The 21690-nt window shown below is 45.9% G+C and overlaps 1 protein-coding gene across 1 annotated transcript in view; it reads left to right on the top strand.

The window, feature by feature from the left end:
- The window catches only part of LOC144128284 (ran GTPase-activating protein 1-like), a 35334-nt gene that overhangs the window by 9360 nt on the left and 4284 nt on the right, over positions 1-21690 (top strand). Inside the window, exons 7-12 of the mRNA XM_077661578.1 lie at positions 3715-3828; positions 5872-5971; positions 7089-7173; positions 8309-8432; positions 8777-8911; positions 20368-20529. Coding sequence (XP_077517704.1) covers positions 3715-3828; positions 5872-5971; positions 7089-7173; positions 8309-8432; positions 8777-8911; positions 20368-20529 — 720 coding nt within the window. The remainder of the gene's footprint in view (positions 1-3714; positions 3829-5871; positions 5972-7088; positions 7174-8308; positions 8433-8776; positions 8912-20367; positions 20530-21690) is intronic.

Below are 21690 nucleotides of genomic sequence, written 5' to 3'. Positions count from 1 at the left end.
ACCTTCCAATTTCTGCTTGAACTCTTAAGCTGCCATGTACTGTATTAACATGTGTAAGTGACACACCCATATGTGGGCCACATCCTGTTTTCCAGAAGGAAATATATGTATATATATATAATAAGAGATTCTTTTAAGGGCCGCACTCAACCTTTCCACACCCCACACAGGAATAGCCTTCAATATGCGCACACACAGGAGCTTCCAGGCAATTTTTCAGTGTGCGTTTTCAGTCTGAAATGACGCCTACGACATTAGTAAACGTGGATCACCATGTGGAATCTGTCAGCGTTCAACAAGTAATTTGTAATTGAATTTTTTCCCCTCTGCAATTGCAGCTTTGGTTTCAGTTGCCATATAATGACTCCACAAGTGAGTATGAGATCACGTGAGGAATGCAAAAAGTTCAATATAATCGCTACTTTGTTGTTTTAATACATTCAAACTGTTGCTCTAAACTGCTGGAGAAGCTGGAATGGCAGCAAGTAAACAAGCAGCTATTGTTTTTCAGTTTTTGTGATCTCATGTGATCTGGTGCTCACTTGTGAAATTGTAACCATCTTTGGACTACTGAAATCAAAACTGCATGGAAGAGTAAATTCAGTTGTTGGTTAAATACTGAACGTAGGCGAAGTTCACATGGTGATTCATGCTTACTAATGTCTTGCGCACCATTTGAAAACAAAAATACAGTGCAAAAATTTTGGCGTCTCTACCTCTTTAAAGTTGTGGAAAGTTTTATTTCGAAGATGTGTTTCAGACTTCGATGCCAGCAAATCACTTCTTTTGAATATACAGTGGGAACCCCACTATAGCACAACCACTTTTCAGTTGCACAGCGTGAGAGAGAGAGAGAGACGAAGGCTGCAGCGCGCGTGACAAGAGCTGTTAGAAGTCAGCCGTACCAAGCATAATGAATAAAAGCCCATTCAGGCATAGTTTGGTGCAGTACAAAACAGTACTTGATGCACTCAGTCAGAAAAGCAGCACCATACCTCTTGGAGGCACTAATGTGAACCAGCAGAACACCATCGGTGCCTCACCAGATAGTAGCCTCCCCCTCGCTCTGGTTCGGTCAAAACATAATATGGTAAAGTAGTCACTGCTAGGTCGGCTGCCTGGTTAAGGTTGTGGAAATATGGGGGGTCAAAGGGAGGGGACGACAAAGCGTTAACACTCATATTATTTATTACACTTGCAATTAAGACACAGAGCGGGCCAACTAGCTACAGAGCATCAACGGGGCATTCCTCAGAAATAGAAGGCTATGTAAGAAGGACTTCCGACTTACCGGCTGGGGCAGGGGCGCGACTTCGGAGGTATCGCCGGCGAACGTTTGTATGCGCCGACGATGGCGGCCGGGTTTTCCCGTGTGCGCCGCATTCTTTAGGCGAAGCCATCCCTAAGCGTTTGCTGGGGAAGGTGACGAGAGCACGCGTTTGCTGCGCTCGCTTCGCTGCCTGGAACCAGAAGTCCAGCGGCAGTGCACGACGGATCTCTGTGCGCCGGCCGCGGAAGGTGACAAGAGCGTGCGGCTGCAACCGCTCACGACGCTGGCCGGATCTCGAAGAGACCCTCTCCAATTCTGCAGAATTGCGCGTAACCTACGAGGTGGCGCTCCCGTCGCTGTTTCCGCTTCCCACATGAGGGAGACTTCCCTCCTCGCCCAACCGGTGCTGTCCTGACACACGATGGTGAAGATGGGCCGCGTCGAAATGGAGGGGGGAAACAGGTTCTCCACAAGGATTCCACCTATTCTTAAATTTTTTCTCCATTGATAGTATAACTTGGACTTAGAGCGCAGGAAAGTGCATTAAAGGGACACTGAGGAGAAATTGAAGTTGGCTTGTATCGATAGAATAGCAGCTCCTGATCACAAAAACGCCACTCTTACTGAAAACAAAGCTCTTGTAATGTAGAAAATAGTAAGAACCAAAATACAGGTGTCTCCGCCACAGGCCAATCTCGCAAGTACAAGCGTGATGACTTCCTAGGACAAGAAGCGCCACCTTGGAGGAATTTTCCTTACTTCATGGAAGCCACGAATCTCTGAGGCTGGCAAAGGAAGGTTGCGCACCGCACCGCTAGCTGTCAGAAATCACGGAGTCTGCGTTTACGTCACGTTTCACGTCACTCCGTTCTGAGACGTCATAAGAGTTCCCTGAGTTTGAATCAGAGCGGCAGGAAAAACTTTTTCATCTTCGAATCCAAATTTCTTTGAAATAAATGCATCTTTCGCGCCCGGACAAGCGGCAACAACGCCATGAAATGCCTAACTATCAGATTTTGCTAGCAAAAAAAAAAAATGATAGAGTTCTCCTCAGCGTCCCTTTAAAATAAACAGCGGAGTTGGTGGTGCTAGCGAAACGGGACGACACAGAGCTGAGCAGACGAGGCTCTGTATGTGGTGTGTGTAGCAAAGCACTGTTGTCTACTAGTGTCATCCCATTGCAATTCATTGGGTTCTTATTTTTTAAACGTCTTTCCCGAAGACTTTGCTGGTCTCATCATGCAGTTGACAGCGCAAAAGGTAGGCATCGTCGTGGGAAAAGACAAAATGCCAAGTGGAAAACAAAAACTGAAACTGGAAAACTGTGCTGAGGTCTGATTTCGTGCACTGCCAAAGGCTGTCTTCTGGGTTAAAACCACTTATTTCTGGTGGCTTCACTTTCGGGCACCCGATGCGGCATCCAACCCCCTAGTGGAGATCAGTGGGCCTAACCACCAGGCTTATGCGCTGCGAGGAGAAGCCAACTTTTCGAAAGCCTGGGGGCTGTGGGTTAAAGCATGTGGCACGCACAGGAAAAGAAGCAGCAATAAAGCTGGTGATGAATTTGGGAAAAAGGGCTGCTGAGAAAGGAAAGACAGCACAAGTGCAATGAGGCATAGGGAAGAGAAGGAAAAGGTGAAAGTTCGCAGCACTAGATAGCACTAAGCGCAAAGTGGAGGCATCAAGAAGTGAAGGTGTGGCAGCACTGCATGGATGGTTTTGCCGCGCTCAATTGTTTCGCACATTTCTTTACTTACTGTTGTCTAAATGACTGAAGCCACGGAAGATGATGCCTTGTTCACATAAGGCTTTGGTTTTCAAATGGAATCATAATTTACCCCTTGCCCCACGTTATATGCGTGGCCGTGTTACATTTGTGCAAATGCAGTATTTCCGCAAGACTTAGACGAAATCAAAAACTTGATAATATATAATATGATAACTGAAAATAAATAATTAGCACATAATGGCTGGATTAGACCTGGATACAAGGTGTTTCTAAATGTTCATTTTCTAAACTGGCACTGTTCACTTGGTAAGGAGTGAAATTATTTACCAGACAGCATTTTCAGAGCCATACCATCATCAACAACTGGTGTAGTAAAGACCCTAATGTGGTAAAGACTTTTGCTGGTCCGAGCGACTTTACTAGTACTAAGGAGTTCCGCTTGCTAACAACTGAAAAAGTTATCATTTGCAATGGATGCTCAAGTGGAGCTATTCTCCTGGTCCAAAAGCTGCTTCTAGCCATTATTTATGGCTGACTAATGCTGCATTCTGCTTCCAGTAATTAATCAAAGCATTAAACCACCCTCTCAGACTAGTGAATACCGTGTTGATCTCTAGCTTCTTTATTTACGCACATTTCTTTAGTGATTTTTGAGCTCATGCTTGTGTTGTTGTATTTTATTTACCCCTATTTCGTCGTCACTTGTTTTCTTCAGGCACTGCGCCATCTTAACAAACTCGAGGTCATCAACTTTGGCGACTGCTTGATAAAGACCGCTGGAGCCAAAATGATAGCAGATGCTTTGAAAGAAGGTCACAGCACACTGAAGGCAAGTGTTTTTGCTCCTCAGTAATTTGTTTTTTTATGTTTAGGTGCACATGTGTATAAGAATTGCATGGTTTTACGTACTGGGTTGGAATCCAGCCACAGGATTAAAGCATCTAAACTTGCACGGGGCATATTGACAAAAAGTATCTAATTAGTATAAAGACTGGGAAGCGGCTAGTCAAGCACAGTAAGAGCTACCGCAGCCTGCCATGGATACCGAAATGACACTTGGTGTTGGGTCAGATGGTAGATGGTGGGACTTTTCCAAGATGGCTGTGCCGTAGAAAAAAAATTGTTGGTAGACAGCGTATAAATGTTTGCGGCTGTCCTCGTGTACATACTAAACTGATGAATCTTTGGGTCTAGGCCATGAACACATGTTGGCTTGGTTTCCTTACCAGCTTTCTGCATTGCCAATAGGAAGTGGCATCAGAGTTGCCCTCCCTACACTCAAGGCTACAAGGCTCCGATGTAGGATCCACAGTGAGCTGCCTAGATTTTGGTTGCCAGGGGTAGATCGACCCATTTCACCGAGGGAATAAGGATAAGGGAAATAGGCTCGATCAATAGCAGTGCTGATATGTGTAATGTGGGTATGTGGTAGGGAAAGTGTCCAGCATGCAGGTTGTTTATATCCATTCAGCTCTGCTTATGGGGTTCAGGCTGTTCTTGTAAGAAGTCTACTACAGTGGACTCTCGTTAAACGGAACCTCAAGGGACCGGGAAAATATGTTCCATTTATCAAGAGTTTCGTTTAGCGAGAGAAGGTTCAGGATTTCGCAATCCGTTCCGCGCTGCTTGGTCCCAACGAGGCAGGTGTGCGCGCAGTTGGCAGTAAGCAGTGAACTTTTTTTTTTTTTTTCAAAGCACTACTGAAACTTTAAAAAAAAAATGTCAGTAGTCCACTTACTCAGTGGAAATCAGTGGGAACTGCAGTTTATTGGCTTGTGAAAAAGGACTTTATGTTTGCTTGTTTTAGCTCTCGCAACCGTTTTCTTTGGATGGTGCCACCCGTACTAGACAGGCTGCTCACTTCTGCAGAATTCTGGGGAGCCGTCTTGCTCGCCAGTCCCCGCATGCTGTCGTGTCTGCAGCGGCAGCCTCCCCTGAATCGGCACGACACACTATGCCATTCCGATCTTTAAATCTCGTCAACCACCCTTCGCTACACAAGAAACCTTCGATGCCGAGCTGCAGAACAAACTCTTCTGCTTGCGCGTGAATGAATGGCCCGCTGATCGGAATGTTTTCACTGCGGGCTCTCCTCAGCCAAACCACCAGGCACTTCTCCAGATCTTCTTGGTTGGCCACCCGCAGTCGTTTTCTTTGAGGGCCAAAGCGAGACGTCCCGAAAGCCTGCCGCAGCTTATCCTTGTCCTGAAGTATCCTCGTGAGGCTGCTCTTGGGGACAGCGTACTTTGTCGCAAGTGCTGTTTTTGTGAAGCAACCACTCTCGAATTCATTGATTATCTCCACCTTCCTTTCTAACGTAAGGGCATTTTGTGGTCGCTTCTGCGCTGCCATCGGATGCTGACTTCGCGACGAAATGTGGCAGACGACGCTCAACAGCGAATGTAAGGCTTAAGCTTAGCTGAACACAACTGCAAGCACACCGTGATAGAAAGCAAGCGATGCAGTTGTAGTGTGCGAGAAAACCGGAAACGTCCAAAGACGGAAATCGGAAAGAGGGGGGAGGGGTGGGCAGTGATGCGTACAGCGATGGGGCTGCGCGTTAATGTCAAGTTGCGCTTTCGAGCCTATTTTCGGCACCGTTTATACGGTGGTCAGAAAATTTTTGTTCCGATTAACGAGATTTTTTTTACATTGCCTTAATACAAAACCAATCAACTGCGAGGCATTTGTTCCATTTAAGCGTTGGTTTTGTTTAACCGACTTCCGTTTATCGTGATTCTACTGTACTGCACAGTGCACAGGTGGTTGGCCCAGGTTGCCGTGGAGTGCACACAAACATCCCATGGCATCAGGCAGATCATGGAGGATTTTGAGGACCAGCATGCCTGACCAAGTGCTTCGTCTGTTTCAGGATGTGAATCTAGGCTACAATGAAGTGACGCTTGATGGTGGCCTTGCCATCGTGGAGGCCCTCAAGGACAAGCCACTTCTGGAGACTCTCGAACTTGACGGTATGTTGTTTGAGGTCGTGGCACAGGTATCTTGCAGTGTGCTTCACTGTTATTACCAAGCCCAGAAATTATCCTAAAGGAACAGGTCAAGGGAAGACAGAGCGTAGAATTCATGTTCAAGGCAACAGCTCGAGCCAAAGTGGTATACCACATATAAATTCTTCCGCTTCTGTTGTGCGTTTAATAAACATTCTTTCGTAATGACATCATTCTTTGGCTGCTCTTATGTCTCCAGGGCATTTCTTCTGAATGCAGGGAGGTCCAGGGCCTCTCAGAAGCGGAGGCAATGCCAAGGGTGAAGCAAGGGGAGGAAAGTACCTTACCAGTTCGACCACTGATTTCTGTGCTAGACTGTTGGAGCTCAGCTTTGAGAATGGCCTTTGAAGGGCAACACCAGGGTTTTTTTTTTAACATTTTAAGTTGACTATCGAATTACATTTCCTGGACTTCCCTGTATTACCTAGTTTCGTTGAGTAGGCTTTCAAAGTAACAAGGAAAACAATTTTAAAACAGCAACAACCAGGAAACTGAAACTGTGTTTCGGCCACAGTATGACGTCACGGGTACTGTCATAAAACCTTTCATGCACGTGGCGATTGGATGAAATGGCAACTGCAAGTGACAGCTTCGATGTATTGTGTGTCTGAAATGATTGAGAGCAAGGTTGAAATTTTTTCCTTCACCAAGCGTGGAGCAAATTTCGGCGGACGAGCAACTCATGACATCCCACACACACAAGGCTGCCCGTGGAAATCTCCCAGATTGAGAGCATGAAACAGAAAATTTAATCTTTATTTGAGTTGAAACAAAACAATGCCCTGTGGCGATATTTGACTGAAGCGATCAAGAGACTCTGATGAACCTACTGTGAAAGTTTCATAAATGTTTCGATACATTGCATGGAGGTTAAAAAAAAAATGCAGAGTTGCCTATAAGGGGAAGGGTATCACAATTTGATGGTTTATATTCTTATTTACTTACATGCTCATTTGTGCACATATAGTTGTTTGCTCACCTACTGATTGCCATCACAGCTGTGAGAAATTACTTAATGCCATTCTGCAAGAGATGTAAAGAGAGACTGATTTGGCTGATCTTCTGACTTTATTTCTCGTAGGAAACAAGTTTGGCACAGGGGGCGTGGAAAAGCTTGAAGAAGCAATGGAAGCAGCAGGCAAGATTGACAAGCTGTGTGCTTTCAGGTAGCTCTCACCATTGATTGTTTGGTATGTAGTGAAGCATAAGTGCATTATGGGAGACACTTTCACCTGACATTTGTGTGTGAAAAAAAATTATGTTGATAAAACATTTTTTAACATGAGCCACTACATCAAGCTTTCTACACTTGTTTGAGCATTGGAAATTGACTCCACTAAATTAGAGCATGAATTTTTCCTATTTTTTCAGGGTTTTATATTGTAGCAAGATTATGTTAAATTTTTGGCAGTTTTTTGAAAGCTTGAACAATGCTAGTAGACTGGTCGGGGATATTTGCGAGACGAGGTTGCGATAACAGTGACCTGCGAAAATTTCACCAAAACAGCGGAACTGCCAAAGCTGACGGGATTGTCACACTTATTGTCGCTTCTGAACTATCTAGTCCATTCTGACTCTGTCTCGGCTGATTTCGTGACAGTTTCCACTCTAGCAAATTTTTTCGAGGGTCCCATGAATTTTCAACTGCATTTGCTACATGCCTCCAAGGTAACAGTGCTTCCTCTGAGTGATATCGTTGTTGCTTTGGAGAAGCACAACTTCTTATCACTTTTTTTTTTATTATTGCTTGTCCATGTTTTTATGTTTGCATGAAAAACCTTCCCAAGCTTAGCGGTGCTCATTTATTCATGTTTCATCCATTGGATAGAGAAGGTGTTCTAAAACAATGTCGTTAAACAGCAGCATCTGAGTCAGTGACGTGTATTGTTTTTCCCTTGAAAAAGAATTTTAGTGATATTGTACAGCGGTGGAATGGTCAAGATGCAGTGCAGTTGCCTAGTAGTAGTACTTGTGTATGCTTCAAAATCAGTCATGAAGCACAGACATCTGTCCTTCTGTGTTGTTACCAACACTGCTCAGTCATATGTATAGATTTTGAGTCTTCCAGCTAGTGCTCTTTCACGTAACTTTGGGTTTTTTATGATTTTTTCTTTGCTCCTCGCTTGTCCACATCTTTTTAGTGCAGCTCTTTATGGGCCAAATTTGAACCCGTTTGACTTGAACTGACTCGTCTCTCTGCGAACTGGAAGCTCTTGTTCCAAAGAGGGAGTCCACGCTGCAACTTGCATGGTTGCATGAATATTCACAGTATCCCATACCTTCTTTGTTCATTGCCGTCAGTGATGATGAAGGCAGCGGTGATGATGACGAGGATGAGGAAGAGGAACATGAAGAAGATGGTGGTGATGGCGGTGAGAAAGACGAGTCGGAGAAGGCCTCTGTGGAAGCAAGCTGCAGCGCAGAGGTGAATGCCCTGACCTGGAATTTTGATAACAGTTTGCCTTTATGAATTGACTCCTACATCTGTAACGATGTCTTTCGCACTGTATGCAATTCACCTGTAGCCTGAAAACATATAATTTGAGTCTAGGCTGCGCAGCTGGCCACCGTCAGACAGCAGCAAGCCAACGCGTCCGTGCAGAAGCCTGAAAACTTGTGTGACACTACTTAGATTTAGGTTGTATGCTTGCTGTGAAAACTGGTGGCAGGTTCCAGAGGGGTGTGATGAAGGCTTTTCAGCTCAGCTAATTGTTGTTCTGCTGGTAACACTTGAAATTGAAAATGTCTGAAATGCTGGATGCCTTATAGGAGTTCCTGTCCAGTCCGACAGCAGCCAGGTTGGGGCAGCTCGGCAGTCAGCGCTCGCAGTACCTCCTTCAAGAAGTGGAATCGTGTTCAACTGGCACTGAGCTTCTTCGAAGCTACGTAACCACATTCATGAAGGCAAGTTTAGCATCTCATTTAAGAGGAAATGGCAAACTGCTCCATGTCAGGAAACTTATGGTAGAGCAAAAACTTGATGCTGCATCATAGCTGATAAGCTGAGTTGGTTTCCGTTGAATTGGAAAGGGCGCTGCTGCTGGCTGGCCTCTCCACATTTGTGCAATTGTGCATTTATCCCTAGCCAGCTGCAACCTCTTGTCAGCAAGCGATCATACTGCAGGTACGTCTTGTGCTGAAACATGAACACGATAAAACCACATGTCTCCATAAAGTAAAAATCTAACAGAGAAGTGAGTGTCTCTGTCACCACTAATAGTGAGCCTGGAGTTGATTAATATAGTACGCAACAAACGTGGTTGTGTATTTTGGCATCATGGGATATACCTTATAGCTTTGTGTAAGGACTGCACCCCGAGCTTGGCAGGTGGTAATTAGAAGAAAAAAATGCAGCAGCCAGAAGAATTGCCTCATTTGTGCATAACGTTGCCCATATGGTACGTTATGCCGGGAGCTGATAGAAGACAACTGCCTGCTATACTCAGTATGACCATGCACGCGTCGTCCAGCTCGCCTGGAGCTGCAAACACACGGCGCCTCAGTGCTTCTAGCTTTTCTTGTGCGCTTGGCTTTCGCACCAGGAAGGACAAAACGTTATGTGTACAAAAAAACTAAAATTGGTAGTGCCTACGCTAGCAGCACGTTTCTGTGCAACATCGTGCTACCCGCCAGGCTCTGGCAATACATGCCATAGTAGTGCATCGCTACCTAGTGTGTATCAAAGCATCAGCGAAAATGCTTTGAATCTAGTCACGGTTTACTATGAAAGGTCTAACCTTGTTACCAATTTACCATCACACAATAACCTTGCATTAAAATGAACGTATAATTGACTTCTGCAAGGTCTTCGACAGTGAAGCGTGTGTAGAAGAAAGCCAGGCGAATGCCACCTCACACTGACAGCCACGGGTCGCTCACGGGCCAAGTCTGCTGCGCCGCTCTGAACCGTCCGCCAAGGCATCATTACTGTCAGTCTAGTGCTGCATTTTCTGAGGATCTTGGTCTTAACTTAGAACCTGGTGACATTTGCCAGTAAACTGATCTAGCAACCTGCTTTACATTTTACAGTAAACTCGTGGTGGTCTTCGGGCATGCATCCCATCATCCATACTTTCAATCCATTATGTATCTGAAGGATATGGCAGGAGTGCACTAATTCATCGTAAAAATGCGTGTCACAGCATGAAAAGGGCGATGCATAATCTGGGCTTCGTTGTAGTTGTAAAAATCATACGGAAAAATGCCGGTCCCATTTAAGGTTCACACCCCGTCAAAACCGCGAGAAAAAAAGTGCAACCCTTACACAAGTATATACGGTATGGCTTTCAATGCTTGTAGCAATCCTATCAAACTGTAATGATGTCTACCTGTGTCATTTATTTGCAGTGCAAAAGAATTGATGATATCAGCTGATTAGTGCATATAAATTCTGGATGTAAAGGTACTATAAGCGCAGAGGGTAGCATGTAAATGCTTGCACACTAGCTTTTTCTTTGTAACCTTTTCTTGCTTTTTATGCTTAACTTATGTCTTGCCTGGCATTTTCTACCACATCGTCATTGTAGGAAAAATAACTAGGGGTGTGTGAATATTTGAAATTTCGAATACGAATCGAATATCTTTCATATTCGGTTCAGATTCGTATTCGGGAAATGATATTCGTGAATTTCCGAATATTCGAAAATTCCCGAATACTCGGCAGCGATCGTATACCGCGCCGACTTTCGTAAATCTGATTGTTGCAAAAGCGCAATATCTGGGCAAATTATCTGAATATAGAGTTTAAAGTTCCAGGAAAACAATATACAGGCCCCGTTCTCTTTCTTCTCCATCGTTTATTGCGTGGACTGATCGCATTCCGATGCCGCTAGGCTTGACCTTGTGTGCAATTCCGCAAGTGGGCTTTTTCACATACTACACGTGCTGCGAACAACATGGGGGACGACCCGCTTCTAACAGTTGTAACGCGAAAGCGCCTTTATTTTTTTGTCCTTCCGGAATATCTTATCTAAATAATGCCCACACCCATGGCATTCGTTCTGTCCCCTTAACTCTCTGAGCGTGACCACCGCCATCTTGTTTTGGTCAACTATGCTATGCGGGAAAGCCTACTTGCGGAATTTCGCGTGAGGCTCGCCGAAGGGGCGAGTCAAGGTGTCACAACAGGGCAAGCGATCCTGTAAAAATCCCGCGTATTGCATGGTGCACTGTAACCCATGCACCTCTTAAGTGGGCCTAACGGCAGGTGTGACAACAATCGGAGGGCCCGTCACTAGGTAAAAAAAAATAACCTGGCCGCGTAGTTTTGGTTTCTGAGCTTGGCCACTCGCCTGTTGCAATGGCAACTGTCGGCCCGCACATTCACCAGTAGTCCAATCTCAGCACCGTGCCATTTTCAAAAGCTGACTGACATGTCTCTCGTAATTTTTTTTCCTTTTTTGAAGCAGTCTCACCATTCCGACGTCAGTGCGCGCTCCGATCTCGCTTACGTTTGCGATGTCTTCTATTTCTGTCGGTTCTTCGAACTCCGAATTTATGAGGTTTTACTAACCATCATGTTATTTTTGTTTCCAGTCTTGTCATGTTATGGGTTGCATTTTCCCTGACCACATTACAGGTTGGATACTGTTATGCAGTTCAATTAAGTAGTATACATTTTTGCACACATCATGTTTTTTTTTTATACAGTCAAAACTCGATTTAACGAAACCCGATTTAACGAAAATCTCGATTTAACGAAGGTATCCTAATTCCCCCTCAGACGCCCATAGGGTTCAATGCTTTGACTAACCCGAAATAACGAAACCGATTCCGTGATCTGTCCCGATTTAACGAACCTTTTTTCGAGAAATAAAGGTGAAAAAGTGTTAATTTTTGGTCTATTTTGTAGACAGCACCCCAAAATTTATTGATTGCGAGTCAGCGGTAACAGCGCGGAGCATCTTCATCCCGTCGCTTTTTTCAAACTGCGCGGCGCAAAACGAGTTTTAATTTTGAGTCGAGCTCACAAGATAGCGCCAGCAGTAAAAAAGTTTCGTGCCACATTTCATAGATGGCGCTGTTGCAGTTTGCGTGTTTTTTTTGTGTGTGTGTGTTTGTGTGTTGTGCTCTGTGTTCGCTCTTGTGCGGATTTCCCCGTGCCTTTGAACACACGTCTTTGTCAAGCTCAGCTTGTTAGGCCTCCATCAGTGTAGCCTTGCTATCGTGAACGCGGACGTGGTGTGTGCGAGCAAGCGCGCCGCTAACCCTCCTGACTAGCAGATGGAGCCCTGCAAGAAACGAAAAAGGCTTGCCCTGGACGAGAAAGGGGACATAATTCGTGCTGTGACAAGTGGACAGAAGAAATGTGACGTGGCTGCATCACATGGCATTCCAGCGAGTACTCTCTCCACAATATTGAAAGGGAAAGATGTCATCCTCCGCGCCACTTTGTCGGGGAATCTCTCGCGCAAAAAAAACGCTGAAGACCACTCCTCAAAGCAAAATGGAAGAGGCCCTCTTCGCCTGGTTTATGGATTTGCGGGCGAAGGATAGTATTCCCGTGAGTGGAGACCTGCTCCAACAAAAAGCTCGCTCTTTCGCGTGCTTGCTGGGCGACAACGAGTTCAAGGCAAGTCCCGGCTGGCTGTCGCGCTTCAAAGAACGACACGGCATCGTCGGGAAAGTGCTTAGCGGTGAAGCGAGCAGCGTAAGCATGGCTGTAGTCGGCGACTGGCAGTCTGAAAACGTGCCCGACCTTCTGGGAAAATATGCCCCCAGCGACGTCTACAACGCCGACGAGAGCGGTCTATTCTACCAAATGCTGCCTAAAAAAACACTCGCCCTGAAGGGGCAGGCGTGCCACGGCGGCAAACACAGCAAACAAAGGCTGACTCTTTTGCTGTGCGTCAACATGGACGGCACCGACAAACGAGACCCGCTTGTCATCGGAAAGAGTGCGAGGCCGCGCTGTTTTAAAGGCACCAAAAAGCTTCCTGTGAAGTACGTTGCCAATTCAAAGGCGTGGATGTTGCGTGCCATTTTCGCTACATGGCTGAAGGAATTTGACAGCGACATGTGTCGCCAGAAAAGGAAAGTGTGCCTGTTGCTGGATAACTACACGGCCCACTACATTGCAGAGGTCGAGCTGACCAGCGTGGAGCTCCGCTACTTCCCCCCAAATGCAACGTCCGTGGTTCAGCCCTTGGATCAAGGGATAATTAATAGCGTGAAGTGCGCATACAAGCGTCGAGTCGTCGACAGAGTTCTCAACCTGGAGCTGAAGCGCGAGACGAAAATAGATATTTTTATGGCGGTTGAGACTTGGAGAGCATTGAGGCCGTCGATAATTGTCAACTGCTTCAGGACTGCCGGTTTCGGTACACTAGGCCCTGAAACTGCCGAAGCTGGTCCGGACTGCGCGAGCGCCGTGCACGAGGATGAAGATGCCTGGGAACACCTTCGCTCAGTGGATGAAGTGCCCACAGGCATAAGTTTCTCAGACTACGTGAACGCCGACGCAAACGCAGTCACAACGCAAGTTTTGACTGATGCTGATATGTTGCGGCTTGTAGGAAGCGTGGAGGGAGTGACGGCTGAAGACGCTGCCGACGACCCTGCAGGTGCCGAAGCTCCCGTGCCGACACCAGGTCAGGTGATGGATGCTCTCGATCTGCTGCGACATTTTGCCGGCGCACACGAGGGGACGGAAGACGCGCTGGACGCACTTCAGACCTACGAGAAATCGGTGCGGCCGTTGCTCACAAAGCGCACGCAGGCAAAGATCACCGACTTCTTTGGCGGAAAATAAATTTGTAGTCCCCTCGGGCCTTTCTTGTCGAGTAAGAATTTTTGTTGTTTCTTTTCATACGCGCTAGCGGCGCCGGTCGTGGTGTTGGCGCTACCCACTCGAAAGTAGCGCGGGGGGTCATGACGATGACCATACGGACCCCCAAAGATTGCGCTAGTTGTATGATTACCAACTTTGGCGCCAATTTGTCATTAGCTGTGTGGCTTGCCGTCCTGTCGGCGGTATTTAGGGAAGATTGTTGCGCCGCTAGCCGAACCGTCCTTTGGGTCGGTGCTACCGGCGTGAATTCGTCACGCGCGAGTGCGACGAAAAGTGAAAATGGTACGTGCTAACCGATACGACCGCGATAAGCTGGTACGGTTTATGCGGATGCAAAATGCGTTATGTTCAATGGGTGCTCAGTCGGGGACTTGACTTTACTACTTTTAAAACGAAAGTACTGTTTAAGGGGAGATGCTACCCGAAGACACTTTTTTTAAAATACATAAGCTAGAGCAATGAAACTCTGGCTCCTTATAGAGTTTTTTATGCTGGTTTCAAATATATATTTAGTCTTATTGCAAGTTTCATAGTTTTTGTTCTGTGCTATGACAAAGTGCAAAATATACGCCTTTTTGCCCCCCCTCTTTCTATCATTAAACTTTCATAATTATGAACCACCCATGGTTCATATTCTTCCACATGCACTATAGAATGCCAAAAACTAAGTAAGAAGAGCACATAATATATCATATCCACATGAAAAATTTGTACTTGGGAAGTCTCCAATAACCCCAACCCCTATATCTGTTTACTTGAAATATGTGACATATATATAAATAATATTGACATTTAAATAAGATAACGGTATTCCTCACACCTTAGAGAAAATGTGGGTAAAATTTCATCCAGATCCGAGCACTAGAAGTACCAAAATCAAGGTGGGCAAAGTCAAAAACGTGCCAGAAATTGCATTTTGAGAAAAATGAATTTGAAAGTTAGAATTAGAGTTTATTTACAAAAGAAGGCCTGAAATGTGATTAAAATTGCACAAGAAAAGAGTCAAACTGTTCCTTCAGCAGCCACTGCCACTAACATGAGCCAGCACCATAGGTTTCTCGCTCACGGCGCTTGCACGCAGAGTCGTCGGCACGAGACTTATTTCTCAGCATGCACAGACGCGCTCTCGACTCTGCTGTCTGTTTGGCAGACATTTTTTTCTGGCGCATGCTGTCTCTTGATGAGCCTAGTCCAACTAAATCTTGAGGTGGAAGCACGCCCAGCTCTTCCAGTACACGCTCAAAACTAGAATGCCCTCTGTTGAACCAGAGAACTGCCAAAGCAGTGGCCATCTCCACCACAAACCTCGAAGCAAACCGTGTTTTAGGACAGAGAAGCCATATTTTGCTATTTAGTGACTCCGCTGCATTCTGAGTTTTGCCCTGAACACAGCGGGCCAGCAGCTTCTCATCGGTAAGCCTCTTATATATGGGAAGTATAGCTTTCCCCTGGGCTTTTGTGAGCAGGGGTGTGTGGGCTGGTGCAGCTTCACCTAAGGCTTTGGCACACCTATGCTTGCACCAGGATGCTGGTCCATCTGGGCAATATTTATGGCTGCTCGCACCATCTGATGAGCAAGAATGAAAGTAGGAAGCCCAAATCGCCTGGTGCATTCCTTTCACACTGCCCCTGTTGCTTGTGATAGCCACCTGATAATAAGTAGTCAACCTCTGAATGGCAGGTTCCTTCAGCTTCTCCCCTCTTGGGAGTGGCTCTTTCAGCTTGCGAAGAGCAGTCACAAGGCGCTTCGCCACATGATTGGTGCAGTCCTCTTTCTCAATGGCACCACCATAAACATTTGCTTCGACAACAGCAGCGTAGGCTTTCGAGTCACCATCACTCAGGAATTTTTTAAACTGCAATGGTGTGTCGTAGGATTGGCTCCTTCGCCATATCCGCACTGCAGCTTCAGCTTCCATCGCATGGGATGAACAATCAACATTTCGTTCGCATACAGGGCCATGAAAAGCTTGCCAAATGTCTTCATTTGGCAGGGCCTTGTGTCTGCTGCACGCTAGGCAGAAGTTGGACAGGACTTCAAAGTCCAAACAAAGTCCAGTGTCAAGGGACACAACAGTTCCAATTCCATTGTGGCTTTTATGGCCTCGTTTGTGCCATGTGCCATCATACATAACGGCAATTTCATCGCCGCCTGCTTCACTGTGTGTGATCTGTCTGGACCGCGCAAGATTTTCGGACACGGCACTCATTGCCGCATCACGAACTTTCCGGGTGATTGCAGAAAATGATTTGTGGTGCATTGGCTTTTGCAGGCCAAGAACTGCAGAAAATCGAACTAACTGCTCGTAGCCCATCCCCACCGAGCGCGCTGCCACAACAGTTTTCACATTGACAGCGAAGGCATCGCGCGAGCTCCCGCTGTCATAGGCTCTGCTTGCCCTCGGTCCGTCGCCTGCCACACTCGAGCTGGCCTTCCCGCCTGAAGAAACTCGCCGCGATGTGTACGTCGCCGAGAGAACACTTTCGGGGCACGCACTGTTCTCGCAGCGTAGCTCAAGGTACGACGCAAGTCCTTTGCGTTTGTCGGCCGATTCGCAGACGCGCATTTCCGAACGTCGGCACGTCGGACAAACCGCACCGCGCGCAAGAAGGCTCAGTGCCGTCAGGTCCGTGATCACAGACGACTCCTCATCTTGCACTCTTTCTTTGTCGTCAAAGAGTCCAATCTTCTTTTGCGATGCACTGACGTACTCCAACGCCGCGTCGAACTCGCCGGATGAAACGGCGTCGCTGTCGCTAGGCCTCGCGGCCGCGGGTTCACTTGCCGTTGGGCGAGTCTTCACCGTCGATTTTCGTCGCCGTCCTCTAAATTTATGCTTGGATGCATGCTTCACTGGCCGGTGACTACGCCTGCTACTGCCGCCTTCATCCATAACGAATATATATTTGAAAAATGAACGTCGTTTGGCTACGCAGCTCGGAGAGAGAATGGACCCAGCAAGTAGGCTTCGCCACACGCAAGTGCGCAGCGGCCAATGGCGATCCCCGATCCGCACCACGTGATTTAAAAACCAGTCACAGCTCTCGAAAAACTCGGCACGCGCATGCCTTTTATTATTATTTCTTGCACTCTAGCAGCCCGGGCAACCATGGTTATTGGAAGAAGGAGGCTTGGCTGAGCTCCGCATGCAATTGCCAGTGGCGAGCGGCCGCGAGTTGTCGGCCACGAGACGCTAGAAAACGGCGCACTTTCGGACTTTTAACAGCCACCCTGTGCTCTTTAAACGCAATTTTGACCCAGTTAGAGTTCTTATTCAGCCTTAATTTTTATTTTCATAATAGTAGAGACTTGACAAAACACGCGAAAACAAAACATCGATTTTTTTCGCAAAAAACCGCGTTTTCGACCCGCATCTCTCCTTAAGCGGGTACGTTTTAACGAGGTTTTACTGTAATCGAATGTACTGAATTATGTGCCCAAGAAATGCCTCATTCAATTTAACGAAGTTCTCGATTTAACGAAATAATTCACGGCTCCCCTCAACTTCGTTAAATCGAGTTTTAACTGTACAGTGCTCAGGCAGTCTAGTTTTGTTTCTTTCAGTTGCAAAGGCCATACACTATATTGAAAAAAATATAAGCAACAATTTTTACTTGTTTATCTTTTCTGAATTTATTTTTTTTGCTGATCAGATATTTTATATTTTCGATTCGATATTCGAAGCCATTTTTTCTTTATATTTCTATTCGTATTTGAAAATTTCGATATTCACACACCCCTAAAAATAACGAAATGTTTTTCACAGTCTAAGACAACATTTGAGCAATACTGAAGGTATTGCTGGTTGACAGACGGTGATAGCAATAATGAACTCTATTTACATTGAAGATACATATACCGGGTGTTACAAGTAAGAAGTAATTTTCAAAAATAAGATTTTTGAGGCAAAAAATGCCTTTTGCGGCATGGTGTTGCCAGGGTTGGCGGACGCCATAAAACCGGTGAATAAACTTAGATAGTAACATGGTTAACTAATTTCCAATAATTAACATTTTAACTATTAGGGTTAATCGTCTAGTCGCAATTAGAGATTTGTAGCTGGCCGTTAATAACCGCCATATCAGTTTTTGGAATTTCGAAAACACGATTACCCTCGCCGCTGTGGCTCGACAAAATTTGGCTGCGTCGTGCGAAAATACATGCACTTTTGAAAGCATGCAGGCAAAGCAACCCCTCCAGTGCACGTAACTAGTCGAAAAAGCCAAATTTTGTCGAGCCACAGCACGAAGGGTAATCGCGTTTTCGAAATTCTAAAAACTGATGTGACTATTACTGACGACTAGCTACAAATTTCTAATTGCAACTAGGTGCCTAACTCTAATGGGTAAAAGGCTAATGTTAATTATTGTAAATTAGTTAACCACTTACTAGTTAAGTTGATTCACCGGTTTTCTGGCGTCCGCCAACCCTGGCAATACCATGCCGCAAAAACCATATTTTTGCCTCAAAAATCCTATTTTCAAAAGTTACTCAATGTCTTCCTTTTAACACCATTTATATCGGTGAGTTTCTGCATGCTTAAGCTATGTTTGGACTTCAATTCATACTGTGATAGGGCTGGGAGGTCTTAAATTATTTTATCTGCTTATGTGGGTTTTCTTAATGGGCACTAAAATTTGGTATGTGGAGACTTAGCTTAGCATTGGAAGGCCGCAGGTAGTGCCATAGCTAATGTGGCAGCAAGAACATACCTTTCACAGTGATAGACAAAGTCAGATGTGAAAAGTACTCTTTCAGAGTCTGCGTGACGCATGCTGATAGCAAATGTCATTTTTAAATCCTGGGTAATTTATACATTTTAGCGGAGTCATAATTTTGAATGAAAATTTAACCGAATAATTCACGCCAGCAGCTTGCCCCTGCAAAGATAGTTCATTCGAGAATCTGGGGTGCTATGCAGGAGCATCTGAGTATGCATGATAATGCAGCATCGTGCTGCTTACAATCATCATGGAAAAACATATGAGTACACATGATAACGCACCGTCATGCCACTCATAATCAGTGTGCAAGACCACTTGTGGTAGCATGACACCTAATTGGGCTCCTCAGTGCTTCACACGCCACCGCGCAGACAGTGACGACACTCCAACAGTGTATGGCACAGTGACATCACACTGGCCACAGCAACCCTCTGTAGTTTACCACCTGACCGCCAGTGTGTTCGGTAGCATCCCGCACACTCAGGTTGTGCCATTTCTGATATAGAATATAGTTCCTATCTCATGCTCACCGCTTACCTTGCCTAATTTGTAAATATACAAAATGCACTGCGCCAACCCCTGATTGCCCGGACGGACTGCGCACACCTCTCTTCTTGTTGCCCGTTTTCAGTCACAACAACTTCTATCGCAACCCCTTCTGCAGACGCGCCTTGAGCTGCACCATGCCACTTACCTGGCATATCCAAACTCTGTCATTGCCGCCTTGTGTACTGAAAGTGACAGAGTATAAAAGTGCCGATGAAGGGTGGAGCGCTTCGCCAGTAACTGAGTAATGTAGAGAAAGAGACATGCAGGCATGTTCTGCAGCAGTCAGAACAGATATGTCTAAAACTCTGTCGACCACCGCTGACATATCAGCCATGAGGAGCGCAAAGGAGCTCCTGCTGTAGTTGGAATTTATCATTAACTGCAGAATGCAGCTGTATTCAGTGCAGTGGTAGCAACTGTGAAGTCCTGCACACGGTTGAAAACGTTTCACACATTTCTTTCATTTTTGGATAATTTCAGAACTCTATTAAATCAAATTTTACGCAGTCCAACGAGCTTCAAATTAAAGAGTTAGAACTCTATTTACTTGCAAGTGCTGTCAGTGCTTATGGATCTTTTGAATAACTGGCTTTTGTAGGAGCTACTTGGTGATGGCTTTCACAAGACCTCACCTTCTGGTGATGGTCTTTCAAGTTCATGCTGGAAGCAGCAGCTTGGTTTACATTGATATGCTCAGTTGGTACTTGTGCAGTCTGGTACAAGTAGTGCACTTTGGTGCTGGCTATTTTGCCATCGGTGCTCAAGAGGCACTGATGGATTTTCTTTTAACAATAAATATTTTGTCTTAGTTTATGCAGAATATCACCACAATTTTTTTTTTCATGTTTTGCTTATTGCCTTGCCACTTATCACGTTAGTTTTGTCACTTTGTCAATGAAATGTCACCAGATTTTTCTGGAACCACTGTCAGCGCATGCATCAGTGCCTACAATGGTTGAGGTTGTTGCAGGTGTCTTAAGCGCCTTGCCTTAAAATTTTGCTGCCAACCTTTAAATTGAGCATGGCCGAGAAAACCAGTCAGTCTTATCTTCGATGACCACTGCACGTACTTACTCCTACTGTCGCCGTCAGGTTGTCTTGTTCTTTGTGGACGCAAGTTCACCCAATAAATGGTTCATTTGAGTGCCATGCTAGCCTGCCCTTCTGTTATCCTTGACATTGTCCGTGCCTGTCCTCGTAGCCACATGACAACATTAAAGCGCATGTTTAGGTCTTGGCATCACTTACTGTTGCCTGCTACAAGGGCGCTTGACCTGCTCTCTGACTGCCTGTGCAGGTGGCGTCTGTGGTGGGGAGCGGGGAGGGAGGTGATGCCGCCAAGCAGCAGGCACTGGACTGCACTGACTCGCTCCTTTCAGCCGCATTCAACCTGGCCAAGAAGGAGAACAGCCTGCCCTGGCTCACTAATGAACTGATGGTGCACCTGGGATTGTTGAAGGTGAGATGCCATGTCAGTGGTTGCCTTGGAGGGATGAGGGGTGTTGTAGTGCAGGCGTGTATGCACTGTGGTACTATTACTTGTAGTACCGTATTTACTCGAATGTAGCGCGACTACGAATGTAACGCGAGGGGTGCCTTTACAGGCATGGATCCAGCTGGCGTAACTTAAATGGCGACCAGACTGCAGTACCAAAGTTGCCAGACTGCACGACAGATTTAGTACAGCCGAGTTTGACGGCCACAGTGTTGCTGTTAGTGGCCCTGCGGCGTTGCCACTTTCTCTCCACCAGCCTCCTCATGCACGCCCCCTCTCTGTCCCCTTTCAGATAGCGTGTTTCACGCTACGTAATGCGCGCGCTACAGCGTGGCACGGCTGAAACCTTCTCTCTTCGCGGTCGCTATAGCCGGCATGCATACGTATCCGTCAGGCGTTGCATAATTCTAGCGCGCTTCCGACAGTCTCGGGAGCACCCCATTTCAGCTGCACTGCTCTGACACTACTGAAACTTTCGCTCTTTGCAGTTGCTATAGCCGGCATGCATACGTATCCGGCAGGCATTGCATAATTCTAGCACACTTCCGACGGTCTCGGGAGCGCCCAATTTCAGGAAATCGCAGAACAAATTATTATAGTGAGAGGTAAGAAGCTATTTACAACATATGTGCACATTCACACAAACACACACATGTAAGCGAAATAGGTTTTTTCCCTGTGATGCATGTGTGCACCCGTCGGGAAAGCCTTGGTGCTCTTAATGCTTGTTATCGATGGAGTGTTTTTATCTGTGAATAAGCTGGAAAAATATGTTCTAGAACCTCAAGAGGCCAGAACACAGGTACTTATAGAATGTTTTATTGGCATCAATGGCTTTCCACACTGATGGAGTGCTGCACGTGGGCATGGTAACATGTGTCGCAAAAGAATTTTAATAAATGAGGAAGGAAAAGAAATAGCTTGGCAAAAAGTAGAGCATTTTGTGTCCCACACAACTAACTTTGGCAAGACTCGATTATTTTTGCTGTGAACACTGACCAAAAAAGAAAAAAGACCCTGAATTATGAAACTGAACCTGGCAGCTATCTGAATTTGTACTAAAAAAAATAAAGCCTGAGCAAGAATGCGGGAATAAGTGGTTCTGGAACAGTTTTGTACAAGTAA

This window comes from Amblyomma americanum, chromosome 4 (genome assembly GCF_052857255.1).
Source record: "Amblyomma americanum isolate KBUSLIRL-KWMA chromosome 4, ASM5285725v1, whole genome shotgun sequence".
Lineage (NCBI taxonomy): Eukaryota > Metazoa > Arthropoda > Arachnida > Ixodida > Ixodidae > Amblyomma > Amblyomma americanum.
Note: the sequence above shows the minus strand (reverse complement) of the source record. Positions and strands in the feature narration are given on the sequence as shown.